At 42.2% G+C, this 26,623-nt stretch overlaps 1 protein-coding gene across 1 annotated transcript in view; it reads left to right on the top strand.

Annotated features, from left to right (window-relative positions):
* hcn2b (hyperpolarization activated cyclic nucleotide-gated potassium channel 2b) overlaps positions 1–26,623 on the top strand; it is a 68,357-nt gene that overhangs the window by 30,799 nt on the left and 10,935 nt on the right. The window contains exons 5-7 of the mRNA XM_014216326.2: positions 19,290–19,436; positions 21,122–21,362; positions 23,651–23,815. Coding sequence (XP_014071801.2) covers positions 19,290–19,436; positions 21,122–21,362; positions 23,651–23,815 — 553 coding nt within the window. The remainder of the gene's footprint in view (positions 1–19,289; positions 19,437–21,121; positions 21,363–23,650; positions 23,816–26,623) is intronic.

A 26,623-nucleotide genomic window follows, 5' to 3' on the forward strand; every position in this document is an offset into this window, starting at 1 on the left:
AATTTCATAAGATGGACAGTGGCACAGAAATATGACCTTGGAGGACAAGCTGTATTGTAGCAGACATGGAGGGTCACATGTCAGTGGAGCTTTAAAGAACTACACTTTCTGTCTGACTTCTAGTGAAGTGGAATATCCAATGCAGTAACTATTGTATAACTGACTCTCCACAGACTCACATAGGTTTCCGTCTTACACAGGTATTGTATGGGGGGGGGGGGGGGGTCTTTGTCTTTAAACACTGACTGTATGTTCTATGTGTGTGTTCGATTGCCATGGGGGTCCCTTTATCATATACTGTACTTCCTCCCGGAGCTTTGTGACAGAGTGTGTGTGTTTGTGCTCAGTGTGATGTGGTGTCAGAGCTGCCCTTTGGCCTGCAGTGATACAGTGAGTCAGAGCTGTCGAGATCAGAGCTACTGACTGACATTCATCAGCTGCATTGAGCCACCGACGGCCTGGCAATTTAGTGGTAAAAGAATATATACTTTTCCATGGCTTGTGTCTGCCCTAAATCCCACCATTCATCCTTGTACCACACACCCTGTGCCTAAAGTGACAGTGGCAGGGGTTTTGGTAGGAATGTACACTACCTTTCAAAAGTTTGGGGTCACTTAGAAATGTCCTTGTTTTTGAAAGAAAAGCACATTTTTGTCCATTAAAACAACATCAGATTGATCAGAAATACACTGTAGACATTGTTAATGTTGTAAATAACTATTATTGCTAGAAACGGCAGATTTTTTTAAATGGAATATCTACAAAGGCGTACAGAGGCCCATTATCAGCAACCATCACTCCTGTGTTCCAATGACACGCTGTGTTAGCTAATCCAAGTTGATCATTTTAAAAGGCTAATTTATCATTAGAAAACCCTTTTGCAATTATGTTAGCACAGCTGAAAACTGTCGTTCTCATTAAAGAAGCAATAAAACTGGCCTTCTTTAGACTAGTTGAGTATCTGGAGCATCAGCATTTGTGGGTTCGATTACAGGCTCAAAATGGCCAGAAACAAATAACTTCTGAAACTCGTCAGTCTATTCTTGTTCTGAGAAATGAAGGCTATTCCATGCCAGAAATTGCCAAGAAACTGAAGATCTCGTACAACACTGTACTACTCCCTTCACAGAACAGTGCAAACTGTCTCTAACCACAATAGAAAGAGGAGTGGGAGGCCCCGGTGCACAACTGAGCAAGAGGACAAGTACATTAGTGTGTCTAGTTTGAGAAACAGACGCCTCACAAGTCCTCAACTGGCAGCTTCATTAAATAGTACCCGCAAAACACCAGTCTCAATGTCAACAGTGAAGAGGCGACACTGGGATGCTGGCCTTCTAGGCAGAGTTGCAAAGAAAAAGCCATATCTCAGACTGGCCAATAAAAAGACAAGATTAAGATGGGCAAAAGAACACAGACACTGGACAGAGGAACTCTGCCTAGAAGGCCAGCATCCCGGAGTCGCCTCTTCACTGTTGACATTGAGACTGGTGCAAAAATGAAAGTAGGGTAGTTGGTCAGGGTGGATGGGTGGGTTTCTAACGCAAACGTCTAGCAACCCTAAGGTTGCGAGTTCGAATCTCATCATGGACAACTTAAGCCTTTTTGTTAATTAGCAACTTTTCAACTACTTACTACTTTTTAGCTACTTTACAACTACTTAGCATGTTAGCTAACCCTACCCCTAACCCTAAACTTAAACCTTTTAGCTAACTCCTAAACTCCAATCCAATTGGGGTTAGGGTAGTGTGGATAGGCTCAGATATGGATTTGGTAAGGGCTTTGTACAAATGTAGTATCATGTGTTGAGATTGGCTGGGGAGTCCATACATGGTTGTTAGGCAATAGATTGGAAATGGCACAAAACCCTTTTTCAATCCAACTTGAGATTTAGAGTAATGGTTGTAAGGGCGAAATTGTGGTTGTAGATCGAAATTGGATGTCATAGATCAATTACGGATGAGACCAAATCTGATCTACTAATGTCCAAATCTGATCTACTAACGTCCAAATCTGAATTTAAACTTTTTTTAACAACTTTTTGGAAGACCTCTAAATGTAATCTAAGTTAGGGATTCAATCCATTTTTAATACAACCCTTAAGGTCCTCTGAATTGAATTTCCTTCCACGTCATGGTTGGGGGCATCTAAAGAGCAACATATCTGAAGATCACCTGTTTCTATCCTTGTCAGGGTCAGACTGTCCTTAGATTAAAGTCTTTGAATGATTTTTAGTCTTTTAAACTTAGAGGGGATTTCTCTGGGGGGGGTCGGTCACAAGTGTAGAGAGAAGTAGGCAAGGAGGAAGTCACAGGTTTAGAACTACTGAATTTATTAGAGCACCATAATATAAATGCGGGACGAAACCCAAAGTGCAAAATAATGAAGTACTCAGGAAATAGTAGGAGAGATTCCTCTCAGGAAAACAAGCAACATTTACAATGACTGACAAAGATAAATGACTGAGGGAGTATATGTACAGTGATTGAGTGGGGATTGGAACCAGGTGTGTGTAATGATGACGAGACAAGTCCGGGGTTGATGAGTGAAGGGTGTTTGCCAGCAGCAGGTTTGTCAGCAGCTAGAAGGCTGGTGACACCGAACGGCTGAGCTGGACAGGAGGGGGAGCCAATGTGAAGGCTGGTGTGACAGGGTCAACGCTTTAACGTGTCTATTTTGATGAGGGGAGATGCATATGTGAGTCTCAAGCCAATGTATATAAGAAGGCTTGCCCCTAGACACTTGTACCTTCAGTGGGTGGCTCCATGAGGCACCCCAGCATCACACTTGAGTAAGCATATATGACAAAGTTGGCCTCAGGCCCTTTCAAAGTCCAAAATACGCCAAGGCCACGCCCCCCCAACATGTCACATGACTCCTCGGTCAGTTGGAGCAATGTCAGATAATAATTATACTAAACCCTTCATAGTCCATCCATACACCTACTATATGCTTGGAGGACTGATTTTAGATTGAATCCTACTACACTGGCTCTGATGCTCGTCGAATGTGGCAGGGCTTGAAAATTATTACGGACTACAAAGGGAAACCCAGCTGTGAGCTGTCCAGTGACGCAAGCCTACCAGTTGAGCTTAATGCCTTTTATGCTCGCTTCGAGGCAAGCAACACTGAAGCATGCATGAGAGCACCAGCAGTTCCGGACAACTGTGTGATCACGCTCTCCATAGCCGAGGTGAGCAAGACCTTTAAACAGGTCAACATTCACAATGCCACGGGGCCAGACAGATTACCAGGATGTCTACTCAAAGCATGTGCGACCAACTGGCAAGTGTCTTCACTGACATTTTCAAACTCTCTCTGGCCAAGTCTGTAATACCTACATGTTTCAAACAGACCACCATAGTCCCTGTGCCCAAGACATTGAAGGTAACCTTCCAAAATGATTACCGCCCTGTAGCACTCACATCGGGAGCCATGAAGTGCTTTAAAGGCTGGTCAGTGCTCACATTAACACCATCATAACAAAAATTCTAGACCCACTCCAATTCGCATACCGCCCCAACAGATCCACAGATGACGCAATCTCAATTGCACTCCACACTGCCTTTTCCCATCTGGACAAAAGGAACACCAATGTGAGAATGCTGTTCCTTGACTACTGCTCAGCATTCAACTCCATAGTGCCCACAAAGCTCAACACTAAGCTAAGGACCCTGGGACTCATCACCTCCCTCTACAACTGGATCCTGGACTTCTTGATGGGCCGCCCCCATGTGGTGAGGGTAGGCAACAACACATCTGCCACTCTGATCCTCAACACTGGGCCCCTCAGGGATGCGTGCTTTGTCCCTTCCTCTACTTTCTGTTCACCAACGACTGCGTGGCCAAGCACGACTCCAACACCATCATTAAGTTTGCTGACGACGCAACAAAGGTAGGCCTGATCACCAACAACGATGAGACAGCCTATAGGGAGGAGGTCAGAGACCTGGCAGTGTGGTCCCAGGACAACAACCTCTCTCTCAATGTGAGCAAGACAAAGGAGCTGATCATGGACTATAGGAAAAGGAGGGCCGAACATTGACGGGACTGAAGTGGAGCAGGTTGAGAGTTTCAAGGTCCTTGGTGTCCACATCACCATCAAACTATCATGGTCCAAACACACCAAGACAGTTGTGAAAAGGGCACGACAACACCTTTTCCCGCTCAAGAGACTGAACAGATTTGGCATGGGTCCCCAGATCCTCAAAAAGTTCTACAGCTGCACCATCGAGAGCATCCTGACCGGTTGCACTGCCTGGTATGGCAACTGCTCGGCATCTGACCATAAGACACTACAGAAGGTAATGCGTACGGGCCAGTACATCACTGGGGCCAAGCTTCCTGACAACCAGGACCTATATACTAGGCGGTGTCAGAGGAAGACCCAAACTATTGTAAAAGACTCCTGTCACCCAAGTCATAGACTGTTCTCTCTGCTACCGCATGACAAGCAGTACTGGAGCGCCAAGTCTGATTTTTATTGTTAGTGACATGCTGGAAATAAAACATAATTTGTCAATTTTAAGTGAGACCGCTTTGTTCGTCCTTTATCTGCTGCAGTTGTTTGATAGCAGTAGAAAGTAGACATCCTTACATTGTCCTACCTACAGTTGAAGTCGGAAGTTTACATACACCTACATACACCGCCAAATACATTTCAACTCAGTTTTTCACAATTCCTGACATTTAATCCTAGTAAAAATTCCCTGTCTTAGGTCAGTTAGGATCACCACTTTATTTTAAGAATGTGAAATGTCAGAATAATAGTAGAGAGATTGATTTATTTTAGCTTTGATTTCTTTCATCACATTCCCAGTGGGTCAGAAGTTTACATACAAGTTTAAAAACAATCAATTAGTATTTGGTAGCATTGCCTTTAAATTGTTTAACTTGGGTCAAATGTTTCGGGTAGCCTTCCACAAGCTTCGCACAATAAGTTGGGTGAATTTCAACCCATTCCTCCTGACAGAGCTGGTGTAACTGAGTCAGGTTTGTAGGCCTCCTTGCACGCTTTTTTAGTTCTCCCCACAAAGTTTCTATAGGATTGAGGTCAGGGCTTTGTGATGGCCACTCCAATACCTTGCCTTTGTTGTCCTTAAGCCATTTTGCCACAACTTTGGAAGTATTATTGGGGTCATTGTCCATTTGGAAGACCCATTTGCGACCAAGCTTTAACTTCCTGACTCATGTCTTGAGATGTTGCTTCAATATATGTACATAATTTTCCGTCCTCATGATGATCAATTTTGTGAAGTGCACCAGTCCCTCCTGCAGCAAAGCACTCCCACAACATGATGCTGCCACTCCAGTGCTTCATGGTTGGGATGGTGTTCTTCGGCTTGCAAGCCTCCCTCTTTATCCTCCAAACATAACGATGATCATTATGGCCAAACAGTTCTATTTTTGTTTCATCAGACCAGAGGACATTTCTCCAAAAAGTATGATCTTTGTCCACATGTGCAGTTGCAAACCGTAGTCTGGCAGTTTTGGAGTAGTGGCTTCTTCCTTGCTGAGCGGCCTTTCATGTCGATATAGGACTCGTTTAACTGTGGATATAGATACCTTTGTACCTGTTTCCTCCAGCATCTTCACAAGGTCCTTTGCTGTTGTTCTTGGATTGATTTGCACTTTTCGCACCAAGTACGTTCATCTCAAGGAGACAGAACACGTCTGCTTCCGTCTGCTTCCTGCTTCCTGGTAGGCCTTGAAATACATCCACCGGTACACCTCCAATTGACTCAAATGATGTCAATTAGCCTATCAGAAGCTTTGAAATTTTCAGGAATTTTCCAAGCTGTTTAAAGGCAAAGTCAACTTAGTGTATGTAAACTTCTGACCCACTGGAATTGTGATACAGTGAATTATAAGTGAAATAATCTGTCTATAAACAGTTGTTGGAAAAATTACTTGTGTCATGCACAAAGTAGATGTTTTAACCGATTTGCCAAAACTATAGTTTGTTAACAAGAAATTTGTGGAGTAGTTGAAAAACGAGTTTAAATGACTTCAACTGTACCTTGATATTGACTACTACAGGGCCTTCAGATAATATTGACACCGCTTGACTTTTTACATGTTTTGTTGTGTTACAAGATGGGATTAAAATGGGTAAAAAAAAAAAAGTTGGTCAACGATCTACACAAAATATTCTGTCAAAGTGAAAGAAAAGCATTTGGAAAAAAGAAAAAGAAAATACTAATATATCTTGATTTGATAAGTATTAAACCCCCTTAGTCAATACATGTCAGAATGACTTTTGGCAATGATTACAGCTGTAAGTCTTTCTGGATAAGTGTGTAAGAGCTTTGCACACCTGGATTGTACAATTTGCACATTATTCTTTTTAAAATTCATAAAGCTCTGTCAAGTTGGTTGTTGATCATTGCTAGACAGCCATTTTAAAGTCTTGCCATAGATTTTCAAGACGATTTAAGTCAAACTCTAACTAGGCCACTCAGGAATATTCAATGTCATGTTATCCTAAAAAACTCCCTAGTCCTTGTCAATGACAAGCAGACCCCTAACATGATGCAGCCACCACCATGTTGACAATATGAATAATGGTGCACTCAGTGGTGTCCCCATGATGTGTTGTGTTGGATTTACCCCAAACATAATGCTTTTTTTTCAGGACATAAAGTTAATTTCTTTGCCACATTTTTTGCAGTTTTACTTTAATGCCTTATTGCAAACAGAATGCATGTTTTGGAATATTTTTATTCTGTACTGGCTTTCTTCTTTTCACTCTGTAATTTAGGTTATTATTGTGGAGTTACTACGATGTTGTTGATCCATCCTCAGTTCTCATATTACAGCCATTAAACTCTGTAACTGTTTTAAAGTCACCATTGGCCTCATGGTGAAATCCCAGAGCGGTTTCCTTCCTCTCTGGCAACTGAGTTAGGAAGGACGCCTGTATCTTTGTAGTGACTAGGTGTATTAATACACCGTCCAAAGTTTAATTAATAACTTCACCATGCTCAAAGGGATAATCTGTCTGCTTTTTTTACCCATCTACAAATAGGTGCCCTTCTTTGTGAGGCATTGGAAAGCCTCCCTGGTCTTTGTGGTTGAATCTGTGTTTGAAATTCCGTTCTCAACTGAGGGAACTTACTATTTTGTGTGCGGTTCAGAGATGAGGTAGTCATAAAACAATACTGTTAAACTCTTTTATTGTACACAGAGTGAGTTTATGCAATTCATTATGTGACTAGTTAAGCAAGCTTTTACTTCTGAACGTATTTAACAAAGGGGTTGAATACTTAATGACTGAAGACATTTAACTTTACATTTTTTATTAATTTGTAAACATTTCTAAAAATATAATTCCACTTTTACATTATGGGGCCAGTGACACAAAATCTAAATGAAATCAATTTTAAATGCAGGCTGTAACACACCAAAATGTGGACAAGGTCAAGGGGTGTGAATACATTCTGAAGGCACTATGGGATTGGGAGATGATAGCAAACTGGCTACTGCTCTCTCCAGTCAATCAATCTTTGTTAACACTTTAGAATGACTTTCTTTATGCAATCATAAATATTTCTAAGCATTTTAAACATTCAAGCAGGATAAATTACAAGAATCATAGGCATTAATAAATAATCAATAGGCATTGATTAGCCAATTGTTTTGATAGGAATCGGGAGTGAAAATTGCAAGCTTCTATGGATGTTTATGCCAAAAAGCCAAGACCGATTGTAATTAATTTTGAATGAATTAGATTATGATTAAAATCAGATTATTTGGAAAACAAAAGGGTTTGACTGAATGGTTTGAGGGGGATTTCCATACAGTTAATGATTTCAACATTCACATATCCAGATTGAGAGTGTGTGTGTGTGTGTGTGTGTGTGTGTGTGTGTGTGTGTGTGTGTGTGTGTGTGTGTGTGTGTGTGTGTGTGTGTGTGTGTGTGTGTGTGTGTGTGTCTGTGTGTCTGTGTGTGTGTGTGTGTGTGTACATGTGTGTGTGTGTGTGTACATGTGTGTGGACGTGTTGGTCCCCACAAGAATAGTAAATTAACAAAAATTTGACCAACTAGGGACATTTTGCTATTTCTACGGGGTTTAGGGTTACGGTTAGAGTTAGGGTTAGGAGCTAAGTGTAGGGTTAGGAGCTAGGGTAAGAGTTAGGGTTAGGGAAAATAGGATTTTGAATGGGACTGAATTGTGTGTCCCCACAAGGTTAGCTGTACAAAACTGTGTGTGTTTGTGTGTGCTCGTGGGTGTGTTTTTGTATTTGGCTATGAGAATTCTCTGTTTACAAAACTTTTAATATTTCCTGTTTGACAGATATTTCATAACTGTTTCATAAAATACTGATTTATCTTTTTGTCTTTAAAAGGGACGTTGACTTATTCTACTTATGTAATCACTCTCTTAATACTGCCCTTTAATGTATATATATCAAAGCCTACCCTGGTGTTTTTGTATAAGTAAAAAGAAGTCTAATTATTATACAGTTGAGGAAGAAAATACATTTGTAGTCTCATGCTAAGTGTGATTGAAAGTGTTTCTGACACACATTTGATTGCAGGTACACTGAGCTTTACTTGGAGCTTCATTAAGAAGAGGTTGTCAAATACATAGCCAATTCATATTTTATCACTATTTTCTTATTAGATGATTTAACAGTGAGAAGGGTTATGCCAGATAACCCCACAACAAGGACTACAGCCCAAAGTGTCACAACTCTGTTTCTGACATTATGCTCTTCTCTGTAAGGGACAGATCGAAATGTATTGGGGGAGGGGTGGTCCAAAATAGAGGAGGGTTGTTATTTTTTTTGCTTTGGAGAGGGTTGTGTGTTTTTTTTATTGGGTATAGGGGAGGTTGTGTGTTTTTTTATTGGGTATAGGGGAGGTTGTGTGTTTTTTTTTATTGGGTATAGGGGAGGTTGTGTGTTTTTTTTATTGGGTATAGGGGAGGTTGTGTGTTTTTTTATTGGGTATAGGGGAGGTTGTGTGTTTTTTTATTGGGTATAGGGGAGGTTGTGTGTTTTTTTATTGGGTACAGGGGAGGTTGTGTGTTTTTTTATTGGGTACAGGGGAGGTTGTGTGTTTTTTTATTGGGTATAGGGGAGGTTGTGTATTTTTTTATTGGGTACAGGGGAGGTTGTGTGTTTTTTCCCTGGTTTACATTCGCTCTTCTGCTCGTATTTTCCCTATAAACAATGGCTTGACTTACTTTTTATATTACCCTAATAAAGTTTAGAAACGTTTGTGAAGGTTTGGTATGGTGTGGTTATTATTAAACTTTAGCTACTGCAGGACTATGATATGAAGGCAGTGTGCCCCGGAGCTCCAACTGACTCAACACTTGAACTTGAGGTGAGGAAGTCTGTTTCAGGCCTATCAGAATTACTCCTATAATCTAACAATAAAATGCTTATCTTTATAAAAAACATTTTAATAACATTTTTACTAGTTACACTCCTTCTGTACATCTATATCTGTATAGCAGACGCAGTAGCTATCTCACATAACGAAATACATGTCGGTGTCGTAGGATGCCACCGGCATACTGTATCTTTATCTCTGGGGTTAAGCCTAAACTTCTCTTCCTTTATATAGGCATTATATATAGTACCAGTCAAAAGTTTAGACACACCTACTCATTCAAGGGGTTTTCTTTATTTTGACTATTTTCTACATTGTAGAATAATAGTGAAGATATCAAACTATGAATAACACATATGCAATCATGGAGTAACCAAAAAAGTGTTAAACAAATAAAAAGATATTTGAGATTTGAGATTCTTCAAAGTAGCCACCCTTTGCCTGGATGACAGCTTTGCACACTCTTGGCATTCTCTCAACCAGCGTCATGAGGTAGTCACCTGGAATGCATTTCAATTAACAGCTGTGCCTTGTTAAAAGTTCATTTGTGGAATTTCTTTCCTTCTTAATGCATTTGAGCCAATCAGTTGTGTTGCAACAAGGTAGGGGTGGTATACAGAAGATAGTCCTATTTGGTAAAAGACCAAGTCCATATTATGGCAAGAACAGCTCAAATAAGCAAAGATAAATCATTATTTTAAGACATGGAGGTCAGTCAAGTGCAGTTGCAAAAACCATCAAGCGCTATGATGAAACTGGCTCTCATGAGGACCGCCACAGGAAAGGTACACCCAGAGTTACCTCTGCTGCAGAGGATACGTTTATTAGAGTTACCAGCTTCAGATTGCAGCCCAAATAAATGCTTCACAGAGTTCAAGTAACAGACACATATCAACTGTTCAGATGAGACTGCGTGAATCAGGCCTTCATGGTTGAATTGCTGCAAAGAAACTACTACTAAAAGACACCAATAAGAAGAAGAGACTTGCTTGCGCCAAAAGAACACAAGCAATGAACATTAGATCAGTGGAAATCTGTCCTTTGGTCTCATGAGTCCAAGAGAGATTATTGGTTCCAACCGCCGTGTCTTTGTGAGACGCAGAGTATGTGAACGGATGATTTCCGCATGTGTGGTTCCCACTGTGAAGCATGGAGGAGGAGGTGTGATGGTGTGGCCATGCTTTTCTGGTGACACTGTCTGTGATTTATTTAGAATTCAAGGCACACTTAACCAGCATGGCTGCCACAGCATTCTGCAGCGATACGCCATCCCATCTGGTTTGCGCTTAGTGAGACAATCATTTGTTTTTACAACAGGACAACAGGACAACCCATCTCCAGGCTGTGTAAGGGCTATTTGATCAAGAAGGAGAGTGATGGAGTGCTGCATCAGATGACCTGGCCACCACAATCACCCGACCTCAACCCAATTGAGATGGTTTGGGATGAGTTGGACCGCAGAGTGAAGGAAAAGCAGCCAGCAAGTGCTCAGCATATGTGGGACCTGTCACATTTTCTCCTGCAACGCCCTCTACTGCTCATCCTGTGTCTCCTTGACCTGCTGCCACTCCCCCAGTACTCTCTCCCTCTCCCTCTCTGTGTGTGTGTGATTGTGTGGGCGGAGACAGGTATGCTGGAGTCAGAGCAAATCCCCACCAGCTGCAACCTGTTCCATAATCAAGACCTCTACAAATACTCAACCCTGTCACTTCCACGCTGCCAGATCGAAATCTCTGCTCATTCTGCCCGCTCTGACTCTGGTCCCTGTCTCCAGTCCCACATCTCATCATCCTGCTACTCTGTCCTGGATTCCCCACTCTACTACTCCCTTGGATTCCCCTCAGGACCTGCTTACCCTGTCTCAACCCCCCTCGCTCCAGCCTCAGCCTCTGCACCTGGTTTCCAGCAACCCGCCCGAGCTTCCCCTGACCTGCACTTCATCTCCCCCTGTGTGTCAATAAATACCTTGGTTACTTCATCCCAGTCTCCTTGTCTGAGTCTGCTCTTGGGTTTCCCTGTTCCACTCCACATAACAGGAACTCCTTCAAAACTGTTGGAAAAGCATTCCAAGTGAAGCTGGTTGAGAGAATGCCAAGAGTGTGCAAAGCTGTCATCAAGGCAAAGGGTGAGAAGCAATCCCACACATGAATGGTCTCAGGATGCTTTACTGTTGGCATGACACAGGACTGATGGTAGCGCTCACCTTGTCTTCTCCGGACAAGTTTTTTTCCGGATGCCCCAAACAATCGGAAAGGGGATTCATCAGAGAAAACCCCAGTCCTCAGCAGTCCAACCTTGTACCTTTAGCAGAATATCAGTCTGTCCCTGATGTTTTTCCTGGAGAGAAGTGAAGTTCTTGATGATCCGATAAATGGTTGATTTAGGTGCAATCTTACTGGCAGCAATATCCTTGCCTGTGAAGCCCTTTTTGTGCAAAGCAATGATGACGGCACGTGTTTCCTTGCAGGTAACCATGGTTGGCAGAGGAAGAACAATGATTCCAAGCACCACCCTCCTTTCGAAGCTTCCAGTCTGTTATTTGAACTCAATCAGCATGACAGAGTGATCTCCAGCCTTGTCCTCGTCAACACTCACACCTGTGTTAATGAGAGAATCACTAACATGATGTCAGCTGGTCCTTTTGTGGCAAGGCTGAAATGCAGTGGAAATGTTTTTTGGGGGTTCAGTTCATTTGCATGGCAAAGAGGGACATTGCAATTCATCTGATCACTCTTCATAACATTCTGGAGTATATGCAAATTGCCATCATACAAACTGAGGCAGCAGACTTTGTGAAAATCAATATTTGTGTCATTCTCAAAACTTTTGGCCACGACTGTACATCCTGAATGTTGGGATGGGCCATTGACATGCATGGAACACATCAACACTATAAATTATTAAAGAATGGAGTTTGAATGTATGACAAGTCTGATGCTGCACTGAATTCCCCAACTGCATAACCACACACACGTGGAGATAATTGCATAATTACACACTTCTCATGAGCATGGCCTTATTTCTATTACAGCATATTGGATGACTGTCATTCATATTCCATTCACCCAGTTCAATGTAACATCGATAGTTTCAGGCTACTACATGATACAAACATTTTCCCTATACTAATAATGAGGTTGCTACAACCTAGCCTATGAATGAAAGTTTACAATGTAGGTGTACACAGGTAGAGAGAGAATTTTTAGGTGACAGACAGTGACACATTCAATACTGCCTTGCACACTCTTGCCCGCATCTAGCTGATCTTGGGTGTAATCATTAGTCCAACAGTATCTATTGGACAAATCCAGGTATGTTTATCCCTAATTCATTCCGTTTGCTTCTGTTTAAGAAACGTTTGAAAACAGAATTGGTGGAATAAATACACCCCTGATCACATGTAAACACAGTTCACTTCATAACAGCCACGTTGTATTCCTTCTCGCATCTATGCGATCTCCTCCTCTCACCATTTCCCTTCGTTTGTGGACTTCAATGCACAACACATCAGCTGTATGTGTATAAGCGAAAAACCTTTCCATGCCAAACCATATCATAACCGCTACACACAGCCTACATAGTTTTCACCATATTAGCTAAAGTAACATCATAGTCAACATAGCTAATAGAACTAACGCATTAGTAAACTCGCTACAATCATGCAGTAACGTTACAGTGTACAGTTAGTAAGCAGTTCAATAAGCAGCTTAGCAGTTACACTGGCAGGCCCAGGTGGCAATAAATTAGTAAAACCAAAACCAAGATTTCCAGTGTAGTGTTGGATAGTCATAGCCAGCTAGCTACCATAGTATCCCTCTGTTTGAGCCGAGTCATTGAGTAGGCTAAACTAGCTAGCTAGCTGCATTTGTTTGCTAAGTATGTGTAAGTGAAAGTGAAAAGAAATGACGAAATATTGCTCTCTCACTCTCTCTCTCTTGCTTCTCCTTCATTTTTTAAGAAATTAATTTGTTAACTGTTCAACTATTGTCTTTCTCTGAATCAACTACTCACCACATTTCATGCACTGCAGTACTAGCTAGCTGTATCATATGCTTTCAGTACTAGATTAATTCTCTGATCCTTTGATTGGGTGGACAACACCTCATAATTACTCATAATTTACTCATAATTATGAGTAAATTACTCAGAATTTACTCATAATTACTCAGAATTACTGTGTAAGTCTATGGAAGGGGCCTCCTAGGTTTTGTATTGAAGTCAATTTACCCGGAGGAGGACGGAAGCTAGCTGTCCTCCGGCCATACCATGGTGCAGCCCTACAGAGTGCTGTTGAGGCTAATGAAGACCTTCCTTGCAAAACAGTGTGTTTTAATCAATTATTTGGTGATGTGAAAATATTTAGTATAGTTTTATCTGAAAAGGATAACTTTTTAAATGTTTCACTACTTTTATGAAATTGACTACGGAGGATGGTCCCCTTCCTCCTCTGAGGAGCCTCCACTGGTGGAGATAGTCTTCTGTGATGCATGCTGTATTTTTCATCCACACATGGCACCATCTTGACAATATTATACGATGTGAGTGGCCATGTGACGTATGTAGCTTTGATTAATTTACTGCTTGACAGCTGACTTGACAGGAACAATCAATTTCAGCACACATTTCATATTGCCAATATAAAGTGGTGTGAAATATTTACAAGCAAGGTAGTCATATTAGTAGGCTTGTGAAAAGTCCATTAAATTGTTTTCGCATTCAGAGCTAATCCCTATAAACGATAATCAGTATTTTTTTAAATGTTTTATTTCGCCTTTATTTAACCAGGTAGGCTAGTTGAGAACAAGTTCTCATTTGCAACTGCGACCTGGCCAAGATAAAGCAAAGCAGTTCGACATATACAACAACACAGAGTTACACATGGAATAAACAAACATACAATCAATAATACAGTAGAAAAATCTATATACAGCATGTGCAAATTAAGTAGGATAAGAGCAGTAAGGCAATAAATAGGCCATGGTGGCGAAGTAATTACAATATAGCAATTAAACACTGGAATGGTAGAATGTGCAGAAGATGAATGTGCAAGTAGAGATACTGGGGTGCAAAGGAGCAAGATAAATAAATAAATACAGTATGGGAATGAGGTAGATTGGATGGGCTATTTACAGATGAGCTATGTACAGGTGTAGTGATCTGTGAGCTGCTCTGACAGCTGGTGCTTAAAGCTAGTGAGAGAGGTAAGAGTCTCCAGCTTTAGTGATTTTTGCAGTTCGTTCCAGTCATTGGCAGCAGAGAACTGGAAGGAGAGGCGGCCAAAGGAAGAATTGGCTTTGGGGGTGACCAGTGAGATATACCTGCTGGAGCGTGTGCTGCTATGGTGACCAGTGAGCTGAGGTAAGGCAGGGCTTTACCTAGCAGAGACTTGTAGATGACCTGGAGCCAGTGGGTTTGACGACGAGTGTGAAGTGAGGGCCAGCCAACGAGAGCATACAGGTCGCAGTGGTGGGTAGTATATGGGGCTTTGGTGACAAAACGGATGGCACTGTGATAGACTGCATCCAATTTGTTGAGTAGAGTGTTGGAGGCTATTTTGTAAATGACATCGCCGAAGTCGAGGATCGTTAGGATGGTCAGTTTTACGAGGTTATGTTTGGCAGCATGAGTGAAGGATGCTTTGTTGCGAAATAGGAAGCCGATTCTAGATTTAATTTTGGATTGGAGATGTTTAATGTGAGCCTGGAAGGATAGTTTACAGTCTAGCCAGACACCTAGGTATTTGTAGTTGTCCACATATTCTAAGTCAGAACCGTCCAGAGTAGTGATGCTGGACCGGCGGGCAGGTGCGGGCAGCGATCGGTTGAAGAGCGTGCATTTAGTTTTACTTGAATTTAAGAGCAGTTGGAGGCCACGGAAGGAGAGTTGTATGGCATTGAAGCTCGTCTGGAGGTTACTTAACACAGTGTCCAAAGAAGGGCCAGAGGTATACAGAATGGTGTCGTCTGCGTAGAGGTGGATCAAAGAATCACCAGCAGCAAGAGCGACATCATTGATGTATACAGAGAAGAGAGTTGGCCCGAGAATTGAACCCTGTGGCACCCCCATAGAGACTGCCAGAGGTCCGGACAACAGGCCCTCCGATTTGACACACTGAACTCTATCAGAGAAGTAGTTGGTGAACCAGGCGAGGCAATCATTTGAGAAACCAAGGCTGTTGAGTCTGCCAATAAGAATGTGGTGATTGACAGAGTCGAAAGCCTTAGCCAGGTCAATGAATACGGCTGCACAGTATTGTCTCTTATCGATGGCGGTTACGATATCGTTTAGGACCTTGAGCGTGGCTGAGGTGCACCCATGACCAGCTCTGAAACCAGATTGCATAGCGGAGAAGGTACGGTGGGATTCGAAATGGTCGGTGATGTTTGTTAACTTGGCTTTCGAAGACCTTAGAAAGGCAGGGTAGAATAGATATAGGTCAGTAGCAGTTTGGGTCTAGAGTGTCTCCCCCTTTGAAGAGGGGGATGATCGCGGCAGCTTTCCAATCGATGGGAATCTCAGATGATACGAAAGAGAGGTTGAACAGGCTAGTAATAGGGGTTGCAACAATTTCGGCAGATAATTTTATTAATATGACTATCCACTGTATGTCTAACTGCTATGTTCAATGAAAAAGCTAAATATTTATAGATTTCCAATTTTCGAATTAAAAGCAGACAACATTATATTGTGTATGTTGTCAGAAACTGCGATTTAGTTGGATTTTTTCACCATAGTTTACCCAAGTTCCCCATTATATAATAATCTGAACTGTTTATGATGTTGTACTTGGCACCAATGTAATGCTTGACCATAAAAACATAGCTGTAGACATCACCTTTTCTGTGGTGTCATGTTTGATTCAGCAGATATGAAGGAAAATGCATTTTCCAGCTATGGCGGAATAGCAAAATGGCCATCAGAGCTGCCAGGGGGCTTTTTTGAGGTTGTACATGGCAACATTGTAGTCCTTGACCATAAAAACATAGGAGTAGACATCACCTTTTCTCTGTTATCATGTTTGGTTTAGCAAATATGAAGGAAATACATTGTCCAGCTATGGCGTTGTCCGGCTAGGCGTTTTTGCAATGGCTCCTTTTCTGAAAATGTTGAGGACTCTAAACTGTACACGTGTACCAAGTTTGATGCTTTCATGAAAAACATGGACTAAAACACATATATACCTCCCCAGGCCCATACATAACAGCAACAAAATGCCTGTTCCATGTTGGGGCAGAGAGGGAGAGAAACCAAAGCCCTTGAGGTGGGAGGTGGCTGGACTGGCCCTTGATCTCCTCCTTGGTGAGTCCAGTAGTGAGTACTGAATCTGTACTGCAGCAATTTCTCACAGCTGAACCCAGTCAGAGAAAGGAAAGGGAAAGGGGATACCTAATCAGTTGCACAACTGAATGCATTCAACCGAAATGTGTCTTCTGCATTTAACCCAACCACAGAGACAGAGAGAACAATATGGAGAAGGATAAATAAAGAGAGAAAGATAGAGAAAATGAGAGAGGGAGAGAGTGAAAGAGAGAGCTTATGCAAAATCCTCCTTCAGATGGGGCTAGCATTATCAGCCCATGTGGCTTGTCAATTAATCACTATGACTCTATATAGGACCACAGCTTCCTGTTGGTTCATTCATGTGTGGATTCATTGATACTTCCCCCTCCGTGATGTAATGATGGGTGGGGACCGGTAGTATAAAAACCAAGGCCGTTGATTACAAACGCAACATATTTCACCATTGTTTCTGGCTGTTTCTGCATCTGTACAGTAATCTATTCAACGTTTTATAATTCAACGGAAGCTGAAAAGGTTGTCCATGGTTGGAAGGGGGCGTTTACTGTATTGTTTTAATACACAGCTAAGTCACATGATTAAGCTACCTTCTTCTCTGTCCTTGTGTTTCGCGTTGTGTGTGTGACAGGTGTGTGTATTGTTAACTGAAATCCAATGATGCTTGAAACTAGAATAAAACTCAATTTTCTGCTCTTATATCAATGGATGAGCAAATACCCTGCTTATTCTTCAGTTGCAGCAACAGACTGTACACATGAAAGGGCACCATTTTACACTACTGTGTATACATGAAAGGCCACCATTTTACACTACTGTGTATACATGAAAGGCCACCATTTTACACTACTGTGTATACATGAAAGGCCACCATTTTACACTACTGTGTATACATGAAAGGGCACCATTTTACATTACTGTGTATACATGAAAGGGCACCATTTTACTCTACTGTGACTACAGTATATGTTTTCATAAAACCAGGCATTAAATATGTTTTGATGAAGCAGAATTGACACAATTTGATTGGCAGCTACCTCAAAGAGAGAAGGAAACACTGGATTTTAACACTGAATATGCTTTGAATCATTGAAATTCCATTTGAGCAGGGACCTTCTCTCTATGAACAAGCATAGAGTATACTTAGAGTACTACAGTCCAGCCACCACTTTACAAACATCAGATCAGAATGGTAAACTACCCCTGTGCATATACCCATCAATTCCACTAGAAGTAACTTACATCTATGCCTCTTAGAATAGTACCCAAGTACAGGAATGCATATTGCTCCAATTAATACCCTGTCCTCCACTGAATACAGCCATCATCATCATGCCAAAGAGTGGTTCCATGTCCAATAATATGACTACTGTGCCAGATAAACAGTTGTGGCAGGGTTATATTGGTTTGTGTTGACTGAGAGCAGGCCTGTGGTTTATTATATGTCAAATAGAGCCTGGTACACATCTGACACAGTAAATGACTAAAATGTAAATGTAGGAAATCTCTGGGGCTTTTAGGAGCTGTCACTTTTCCTCAAAAACTAAATGTTTTCCCTCTCCCAGCAGCTCTGTAGCATATATAGGTCAGGTGATTGCTGTGAACGTGTATTCCTTGTCTTCCCTATGTATGTTTATGTTCAATGTACAGTAAGAGGTATAGGACCACATATGTTTAGCTCATGGTTTCATGGATATGCAATAGGTTGTTTATGGTGAATTGTATTGTATGAGAATGCATACAACAACCACAATGCATTGAGTACTAGTGTTAATATCCTCATGACCTTAAAATAATAGTTAGGTTAAATATATATTTATCAAACGTTGTCTAAGCATCTATCGGAGTCCAACACGTGAATGCGTACACACAGCAGTGTTCTAGAATATTGGACCGTTGGCTTTCATACTTTTCAAATTCTCAGCGCTGCTCAAGCAATTTCTCCAACCCTCACCCCATTCAAATGGATGGCTGACGTGTACGTGGAGCCGCGTTGGTTGGGAATTTGGGGAGTTGCACATTCGGGCTGTGCATCCCCTGAGGACGTTGGTCTTAGAGCCGCATAGCTATGTCTGCCAAACATCATTTTTTTGGACAAACTGTTCCTTTAGTAAGCAGGTGCTAACTCCAGTCCATGAGTGCCCCCAACAGTACATATTTCTGATGTGGCCCCGGACATGCACACCTGATTCTACTTGTTAACTAATCATCAATCCCTTGACAAGTTGAATCTGGTGTTTTTGTCCGCGCTACAACCAAAATGTGTGCTGTTGACTCGAGGACCAGAGTTCGAAGACACTGCTATAGAACAAATTCCACATTCTCCATTTATATCAACCTGGACTCAGGGGTAGAGGTAACATTGTAAATGAAAATCCAGGACACTCAAATTAGTATTAAAATACTTGGAAAATAGATGTAAAGTGGCTAATTAGCCAAAATGCTAAAGTTGTCCATTATGAGATTCGAACACGCAACCATTGGGTTGCTAGACGTTAAAAGCGTGACCAACCACCCTCCTTTCATTTTTGCTTTCAGTAATCTTCTGTCTTATGTAACCATACCAAACGTAACATATCATGCTAATTGGAGTGTGCCCTCTTTCTTCCCTCTTTCTTTCTCTTCCCTCTCCCTCTATTTCTTGTTCTCTAGTACAAACAAGTGGAGCAGTACATGTCTTTCCACAAACTGCCGGCTGACTTCCGACAGAAAATCCATGACTACTATGAACACAGATACCAGGGCAAGATGTTTGATGAAGAGAGCATCCTGGAGGAGCTTAATGAACCACTGCGGGAGGTAAAACAACCAAACACACCATCAAAGCCCTGACAAGGTCTGACACTTAAAGAAAGGAACAAAGGAACTGAAAAACAATGTCTCTGCCCCGCATGTCTTTTGCAAACATGCCCACTGAGAAGTTCTGAAGTTCTGAACCACTTCTTTTAAATCACAAAAACTCTAATCATACTTTATTGGTCACATGCGCCGAATACCACAGGTGTAGACTTTACAGTGAAATGCTTACTTATGAGCCCGTTCCCAACAATGCAGAGTTAAAAAGTAAGACAAATATTTGTTGAATTAAAAAGTAAATAGTAACTCAATAAAAACAATAACGAGGCTATATACAAGGAGTACCAGTACCAGGTCAATGTGCAGGTGTACGAGGTAGTTGAGGTAATTGAGGTAATACAGTATGTACATGTGGGTAGGGATAAAAGTGACTAGGCCATCAGGATATATAATAAACAGAGTAAGAACAGCATGTGTGAAAGTGTGTCTGTGAGCGTACGTGGTGGTGTGTGTTGGAGTGTCAGTGTAGTATGTGTGAGTGTGTGGGTAGAGTCTAGTGAATGTGCAAAGAGCCAGTGAATGGGGGTCAGAGCAAAACCATCAAGATAAATAAAGAAGTAATAAAGGTGGTCTATGTAAATTGTCTGGGTAGCCATTTGATTGATTGACTGTTCAGCAGTCTTATGGCTTGGGGTTGGAAGCTGTTCAGACTTAGTGCTCCGGTACCACTTGCTGAGAAAATAGTCTATGACTTGGGTGGCTAGAGTCTTTGACAATTTTTAGGGCCTTCCTGACACCGCCTGATATAGAGGTCCTGGCTGTCAGGAAGCTTGGCCTCAATGATGTACTGGGCCGTACACACTACCCTCTGCAGCACCTTGCGGTCGGATGCCGAGCAGTTGCCATACCCAAGCGCTGGTGCAGCTGTAGAACTTTTTGAGGATCTGAGGGCCCATGCCAAATCTTTTCAGCCTCCTGAGAGGGAAGAGGCGTTGTCGTGCCCTCTTCACGACTGTGTTGGTGTGTTTGGACCATGATATGTCCTTAGTGATGTGGACCCGCTCCACTGCAGCCCCGTTGATGTGAATTGGGGCATGTTCGGCCCTCTGTTTCCTATAGTCCACGATAAGCTCATGGTGATTTTAGACTTGTGTGCAGCTGCTCGGCCATGGAAACCCATTTCCTGAAGCTCTTGACAAACAGTTCTTGTGCTGACATTGCTTCCAGAGGCAGTTTGGAACACAGTAGTAAATGTTGCAACCAGGGCAGAAGATTTTATGCACTTCAGCCCTCGGCGGTCTCGTTCTGTGAGCTTGTGTGCCTACCACTTCGTGGCTGAGCCGTTGTTGCTCCAGATGTTTCCACTTCAGAATAATAGCACTTGCAGTTGACCGGGGCAACTCTAGCAGGGCAGTAATTTTACGAACTGACTTGTTGGAAAGGTGGCATCCTGTGACGATGCCACGTTGAAAGTCAGCTCATCAGTAAGGCCATTCTACTGCCAATGTTTGTCTATGGAGATAGCTTGGGTGTGTGCTCAATTTTATACACCTGTCGGGAACAAGTGAGGCTGAAATAGCCAAATCCACTCATTTGAAGGGGTGTCCACATGATTGTGTGTATGTAGTGTATGTTAGTCTTAGACTTAACAATTCAAATTCAGTTACATTAATTATATTTTCCCTCAGGAAATTGTCAACTTCAACTGCCGTAAGCTGGTGGCATCCATGCCCCTGTTTGCCAATGCTGACCCAAACTTTGTGACAGCCATGTTGACCAAGCTCCGCTTCGAGGTCTTCCAACCCGGAGATTATATCATCAGGGAGGGCACCATCGGCAAGAAGATGTACTTCATCCAACACGGTGTGACCAGCGTGCTGACCAAAGGAACTATGGGCATGAAGCTTTCTGATGGATCCTACTTTGGAGGTATGCTCAACAATATCAGACCTTTTTTATGTTTGCCTGGCTGCTGCTGCTGAAAAACATATTATAAAAAAAAATATATATATATATATATATATTTTATTCAATTCATTTGTATTCTATCGTGATGCTGATAACATACATCTACTATGGAAGAGAAATTAAATAAGTTACAGTACATTCATGTAGACTTAATTCCCATTATTTTCTCGCTCTAAATCAGGGATCATCAAGTACATTTTTTTCTGGTTAGGGGGCCTGAACGTATTTACAAATAATTTGTAGACTGCAAATTGACCGCAAGAAGACCAAACAGATAAAATATCTGACTAAAACATAACATTTGTATACAATCTTTTATGTGTGGGAATACATGGGAACAGTTTTCCAAAATAAAAATTACTTGGAGCTGATTTCCTGGTGTTTTTAGTCTTTTATGTCCAACAATACAAATTTAAAAAATGTATTAAAAAATAAAACCAACTGCGGGCCGCCAGTTGGGGAACCCTGCTCTAAATCCTATGGTCCAAACCACCAATGTCTCAACTATGTTCATCTAAAAATTGTAGCAGGCAAGATAATAAAATAAAAACACCCTGACATTTGACTTCTTCTCGCTAGTCTTTTCGCCCTGCAGCCAGTTTTGTCCCCATTTCCCATGCAGCCTGTCCTCTTCCCTGCCTGTTTTCGAATGCATCGCTGCTGTTGATCCACAAAAATGGCACAACTTTTCCCAATGTGTCTGGGCCATGGTCTGGGGGCTTTCTTCACATCCGGCTCCTCTTCAGAAGAGCAGAGTTCAGTTCAGTGGTGCTGTAGGTTGGGCTGTGAGGTGCCAGGAGCCAAGGGCGGATGCTGAAGGAGAGAGATCTACAGCAACACCCACGGCTCATAAATAACAGCTAATTAGTCCACAGAACACCAATGACAGAGCAATTAGTAATGTCAACCGTCAACGTTCAAAGCCAAGCCATTATACTGTATGCCACCAGGAAGCCAACCCTTTTCTACATGGCAGGGGCTAGGTGCACACTTGAATCAGAATGTCTGTTGGATTTATGGTGGTATTTGCCGATTCATCTGCTATTATTTACAATTAATAATATTACTGGAGAAGATACCGCATTTTGGTCCTGTTGTTGTAGTATGATGAGGGCATATGGAAAGAAGGTAGAAACTAGGTACTGTAATAGTTGCCCTAAGATAAATTAAATGTGGGCATAAGGGAAACGACATGGCCCATATTTGCCGTAATTTGTTTTTAAAGAAGGAAATACCGGAGTGAGTAAGTGGAGTCAGAATAACATCCAAGCATTGTGTTCTGCTGCTTTCCTCTGCAGCGCTCGGCATAGCGGAGAGAACGGAATCTCATTAATCTTGTGAAGAACTGTAAATCCCCCATCAGATAGCGGAGAGAGCTGATACTCAAGGTCACACTTTAATACCCTGTGAATAAGGAGCCATTTTGAGAGTGGGAGGGGAGCTGGGGTGGAGAGGGTTTGTCACTGCCGCTTACTGACAAGATTATTATGTAAATGTATAACTCATGAATGGAACATCCCTTTGTTGCTCTTTAATGGTGTGTGGGCCTCTGTCCGGCTGGCGGTAGCTGATCTTTTACTTGACTGCACTTCTTGTTAAATCCTCTTTTTCCATGGTCCCCGGGGGGGTTGCCTACCACTGTAAAAGCTGATATGTAGAGTGGAGCCAGTGCAGTTCCCCCATGCATACAGTAAATACTTTTTTTTCCCTTCACTGAGAGCCAGAGGATACCCTTCACACGCGACAGGAGAGCGAGGGGGGAGAACGGGGAGGCAGCAGAGTAAAAAGAGCATATGGTTGTCAAGACAACCATCAGCCACAGGCCAGAGAAGGAAGGGTAACACCTGAATGTAATGAACCTTGGCTTTACGACGTATCCAATCCTGTAGCTCCCTCCATACACTAAGCCGTCTCAACAGGGTCTTCGGTTTAAATGCCTTTCTCCTCTCTGTATTCATGCTCTGTATCCTCTCTGTAAATGACCTATTTCCACACGTGATAAATTGATACTGTAGGATTGTGTGTGCATTATATTTGAATCATAGTGTAGCAGTGTTTTATAAGATAGAAATAAGAAGACTAACGAGTGTGACGTCCAAGGGAACTTTGTCATGGGATCATGACATTCGAATGGCTCATGTTTTTTCTTGACATGTTTTCTGTAGCTTAGTTACAGTAATGATGCTCCCTCTGGCTGTGTAGTAATTGTGTCTGTCTCTGACCGGCCTGTCTTTCTCTCTCTCCCTCAGAGATCTGTCTGTTGACCCGAGGCAGACGGACGGCCAGTGTGCGGGCGGACACGTACTGCCGTCTCTACTCCCTGTCTGTGGATAACTTCAATGAGGTGCTGGAGGAGTACCCAATGATGAGACGAGCCTTCGAGACTGTGGCCATCGACCGACTGGACCGGATAGGTGAGACCAGCCTACCACTGACCAATAAATAAGCCACTGACCCATACAGGATTAGCTATGCGCATAGTTGAGGCGTTTTGTCATTCATAGAATCCGCAGAACAAAAACAGGCATACTGTATTCTATCAATGGAACCTACTGTAACTATGCCATTAATCATTTCTTTTTGACTTTCCTGGTTTCTTTGATTTCATTTTGGACCCTTTATTTAGATGCAGCTGCTGTATCTTCAGCATATGATTTTCACAAGATATGATTATTATCTCAAAATGACTGTGTGTGTCGTACTCCCCTGGGTTTACTGTAAATGTGCTCTCAGAAGGAGTGATGCTCATTTGTGAAAGGGACTGCTCAGCACACTGTCTAAACAGCTTCCTTATGCTTTCCTCTTCTGTGTGGAAGGGAGGAAGTTACCATATTTTCTCTTGGTTGCTGTGTTACCTCCAGTGTTGCCACGCTGTCAGTCACTCAGCTATCATCAGAAAGCACCTGGTTAGTGAATTCCGAGCTCTGAGTGTAAACATATAAATTATTAAACAGCGAAGGCAAGGTCAATGTGATGCTGATGTCACCGCTCGGTGACGTGCAAGGGCCCTGCATCCACCACCTGCCAGTGGTTGCCATAGCAGCCAGATTCCACATCAAGTACGAGACGTTCGGTTTCACACATTCAGAGGAGATTGAGTTGTCTTTGATCTTTGACAACAGATTAACACCTAACCTGATTAGAGCATAGGGGAGCACGAAAGGTTTCGTATTCTGTTTAACCCATTCATGTCCGTAACAGAAATGTTACATTTATTTTAATACACTTGTTCTCTGAGCTTACTGATGGACGAATCTGAAGACATTTTTTAAATCGGCCAAAGCACTTGTCTACAATGTGAGTTGTTGATATTGTACTATATTTTGTCTCCGGACACATGGGGTTACTGTTTTTACACATTTCATGAATCAAGTCATGTGAATGAATACATGTTTAAATGATCCGATCTTAAAAAATGTTGGTATATAGATTGTCCGGAACATTATATACGGTGCATTCGGAAAGTATTCATACCACTTGACTTTTTCCACATTTTGTTACGTTACAGTCTTGTACTAAAATGTATTAAATTATTTTTCCCCCCTCATCATCTATACACAATACCCCATAATGACAAAGCAAAATCAGTTTTTTAGAAATGTCTGCAAATGTATAAAAAAAAACCCTGAAATATCACCTTTACATAAATATTCAACCCTTTACTCAGTACTTTGCTGAAGCACCTTTGGCAGCGATTACACCCTTGAGTCTTCTTAGGTATGATGCTGCCAGCTTAGCACACCTGTATTTGGGGAGTTTCTCCCATTCTTCTCTGCAGATCCTCTTAAGATCTGTCAGGTTGGATGGGGAGCTGCACAGCTATTTTCAGATCTCTCCAGAGATGTTCGATCGGGTTCAAGTTTGGGCTCTGGCTGGGCTACTCAAGTACTTGTCCCAAAGCCACTCTTGCATTGTCTTGGCTGTGTGCTTAGGGTCATTGTCTTGTTGGAAGGTGAACCTTTGTCCCAGTCTGAGGTCCTGAGCACTCTGGAGCAGGTTTTCATCAAGGATCTCTCTGTACTTTTCTCCATTCATCTTTCCCTCAATCCTGACTAGTCTTCCAGTCCCTGCCGCTGAAAAGCATCCTCACAGCATGATGCTGCCGCCACCATGCTTTACCATAGGGATGGTGCCAGGTTTCCTCCAGACGTGACGTTTGGCATTCAGGCCAAAGAGTTAAATCTTGGTTTCATCAGACCAGATAATCTTGTTTCTCATGGTCTGAGAGTCCTTTTAGGTGCCTTTTGGCAAACTCCAAGCAGGCTGTCTGTCATATGCCTTTTACTGAGGATTGGCTTTCGTCTGGCCACTACCATAAAGACCTGATTGGTGGAGTGCTGTGGAGATGATTGTCCTTCTGGAAGGTTCTCACATCTCCACAGAGGAACTCTGTAACTCTTTCAGTGTGACCATCTCGGTTCTTGGTCACCTCCCTGACCAAGGCCCTTCGCTCCCGATTGCTGTTTGGCCGGGAGGCCAGCACTAGGAAGAATATTTGTGCTTCCAAACTTCTTCCATTTAAGAATGGTGGAGGCCACTGTGTTCTTGGGGACCTTCAATGCTTCAGAAATGTTTTAGTACCCTTCCCCAGATCTGTGCCTCGACACAATCCTGCCTCGGAGCTCTACGGACAATTCCTTCGACCTCATGGCTTTGTTTTTGCTCTGACGTGCACTGTCAACTGTGGGACCTTATATAGACAGGTGTGTGCCTTTCCAAATCATGTCCAATCAATTGAATTTACCACAGGTGGACTCCAATCAAGCTGTAGAAACATCTGAAGGATGATCAATGGAAACAGGATGCACCTGAGCTCAATTTCGAGTCTCATAGCAAAGGGTCTGAATACTTATGTAAATAAGGTATTACTGGTTTTATTTTGTATACATTTGCAAAAAAATCGAAAAGATGTTTAGGCTTTGTCATTATGGGGTATTGTGTGTAGATTGACGAGGAAATTGTTTTATTTTAGAATAAGGCTGTAACGTAACAAAATGTGGAAAAAGGAAATGGGTCGGAATACTTTCCGAAATGCACTGTACACTGAGTATACCACGCATTAGGAACACATTCAGAACAGCCTATCCAAACACATCCATACACACTCTCTTTTACACACACAGCGCTAGAGTACATGCAGTATAAGGAAATCCAGTGCAAGTTAATGGAGACTGCACAGTGAGTCATTTTACAGCAATTTCCCTAACTCAATATTAGGAAGG

Source organism: Salmo salar, chromosome ssa10, assembly GCF_905237065.1.
Source record: "Salmo salar chromosome ssa10, Ssal_v3.1, whole genome shotgun sequence".
Classification (NCBI taxonomy): domain Eukaryota; kingdom Metazoa; phylum Chordata; class Actinopteri; order Salmoniformes; family Salmonidae; genus Salmo; species Salmo salar.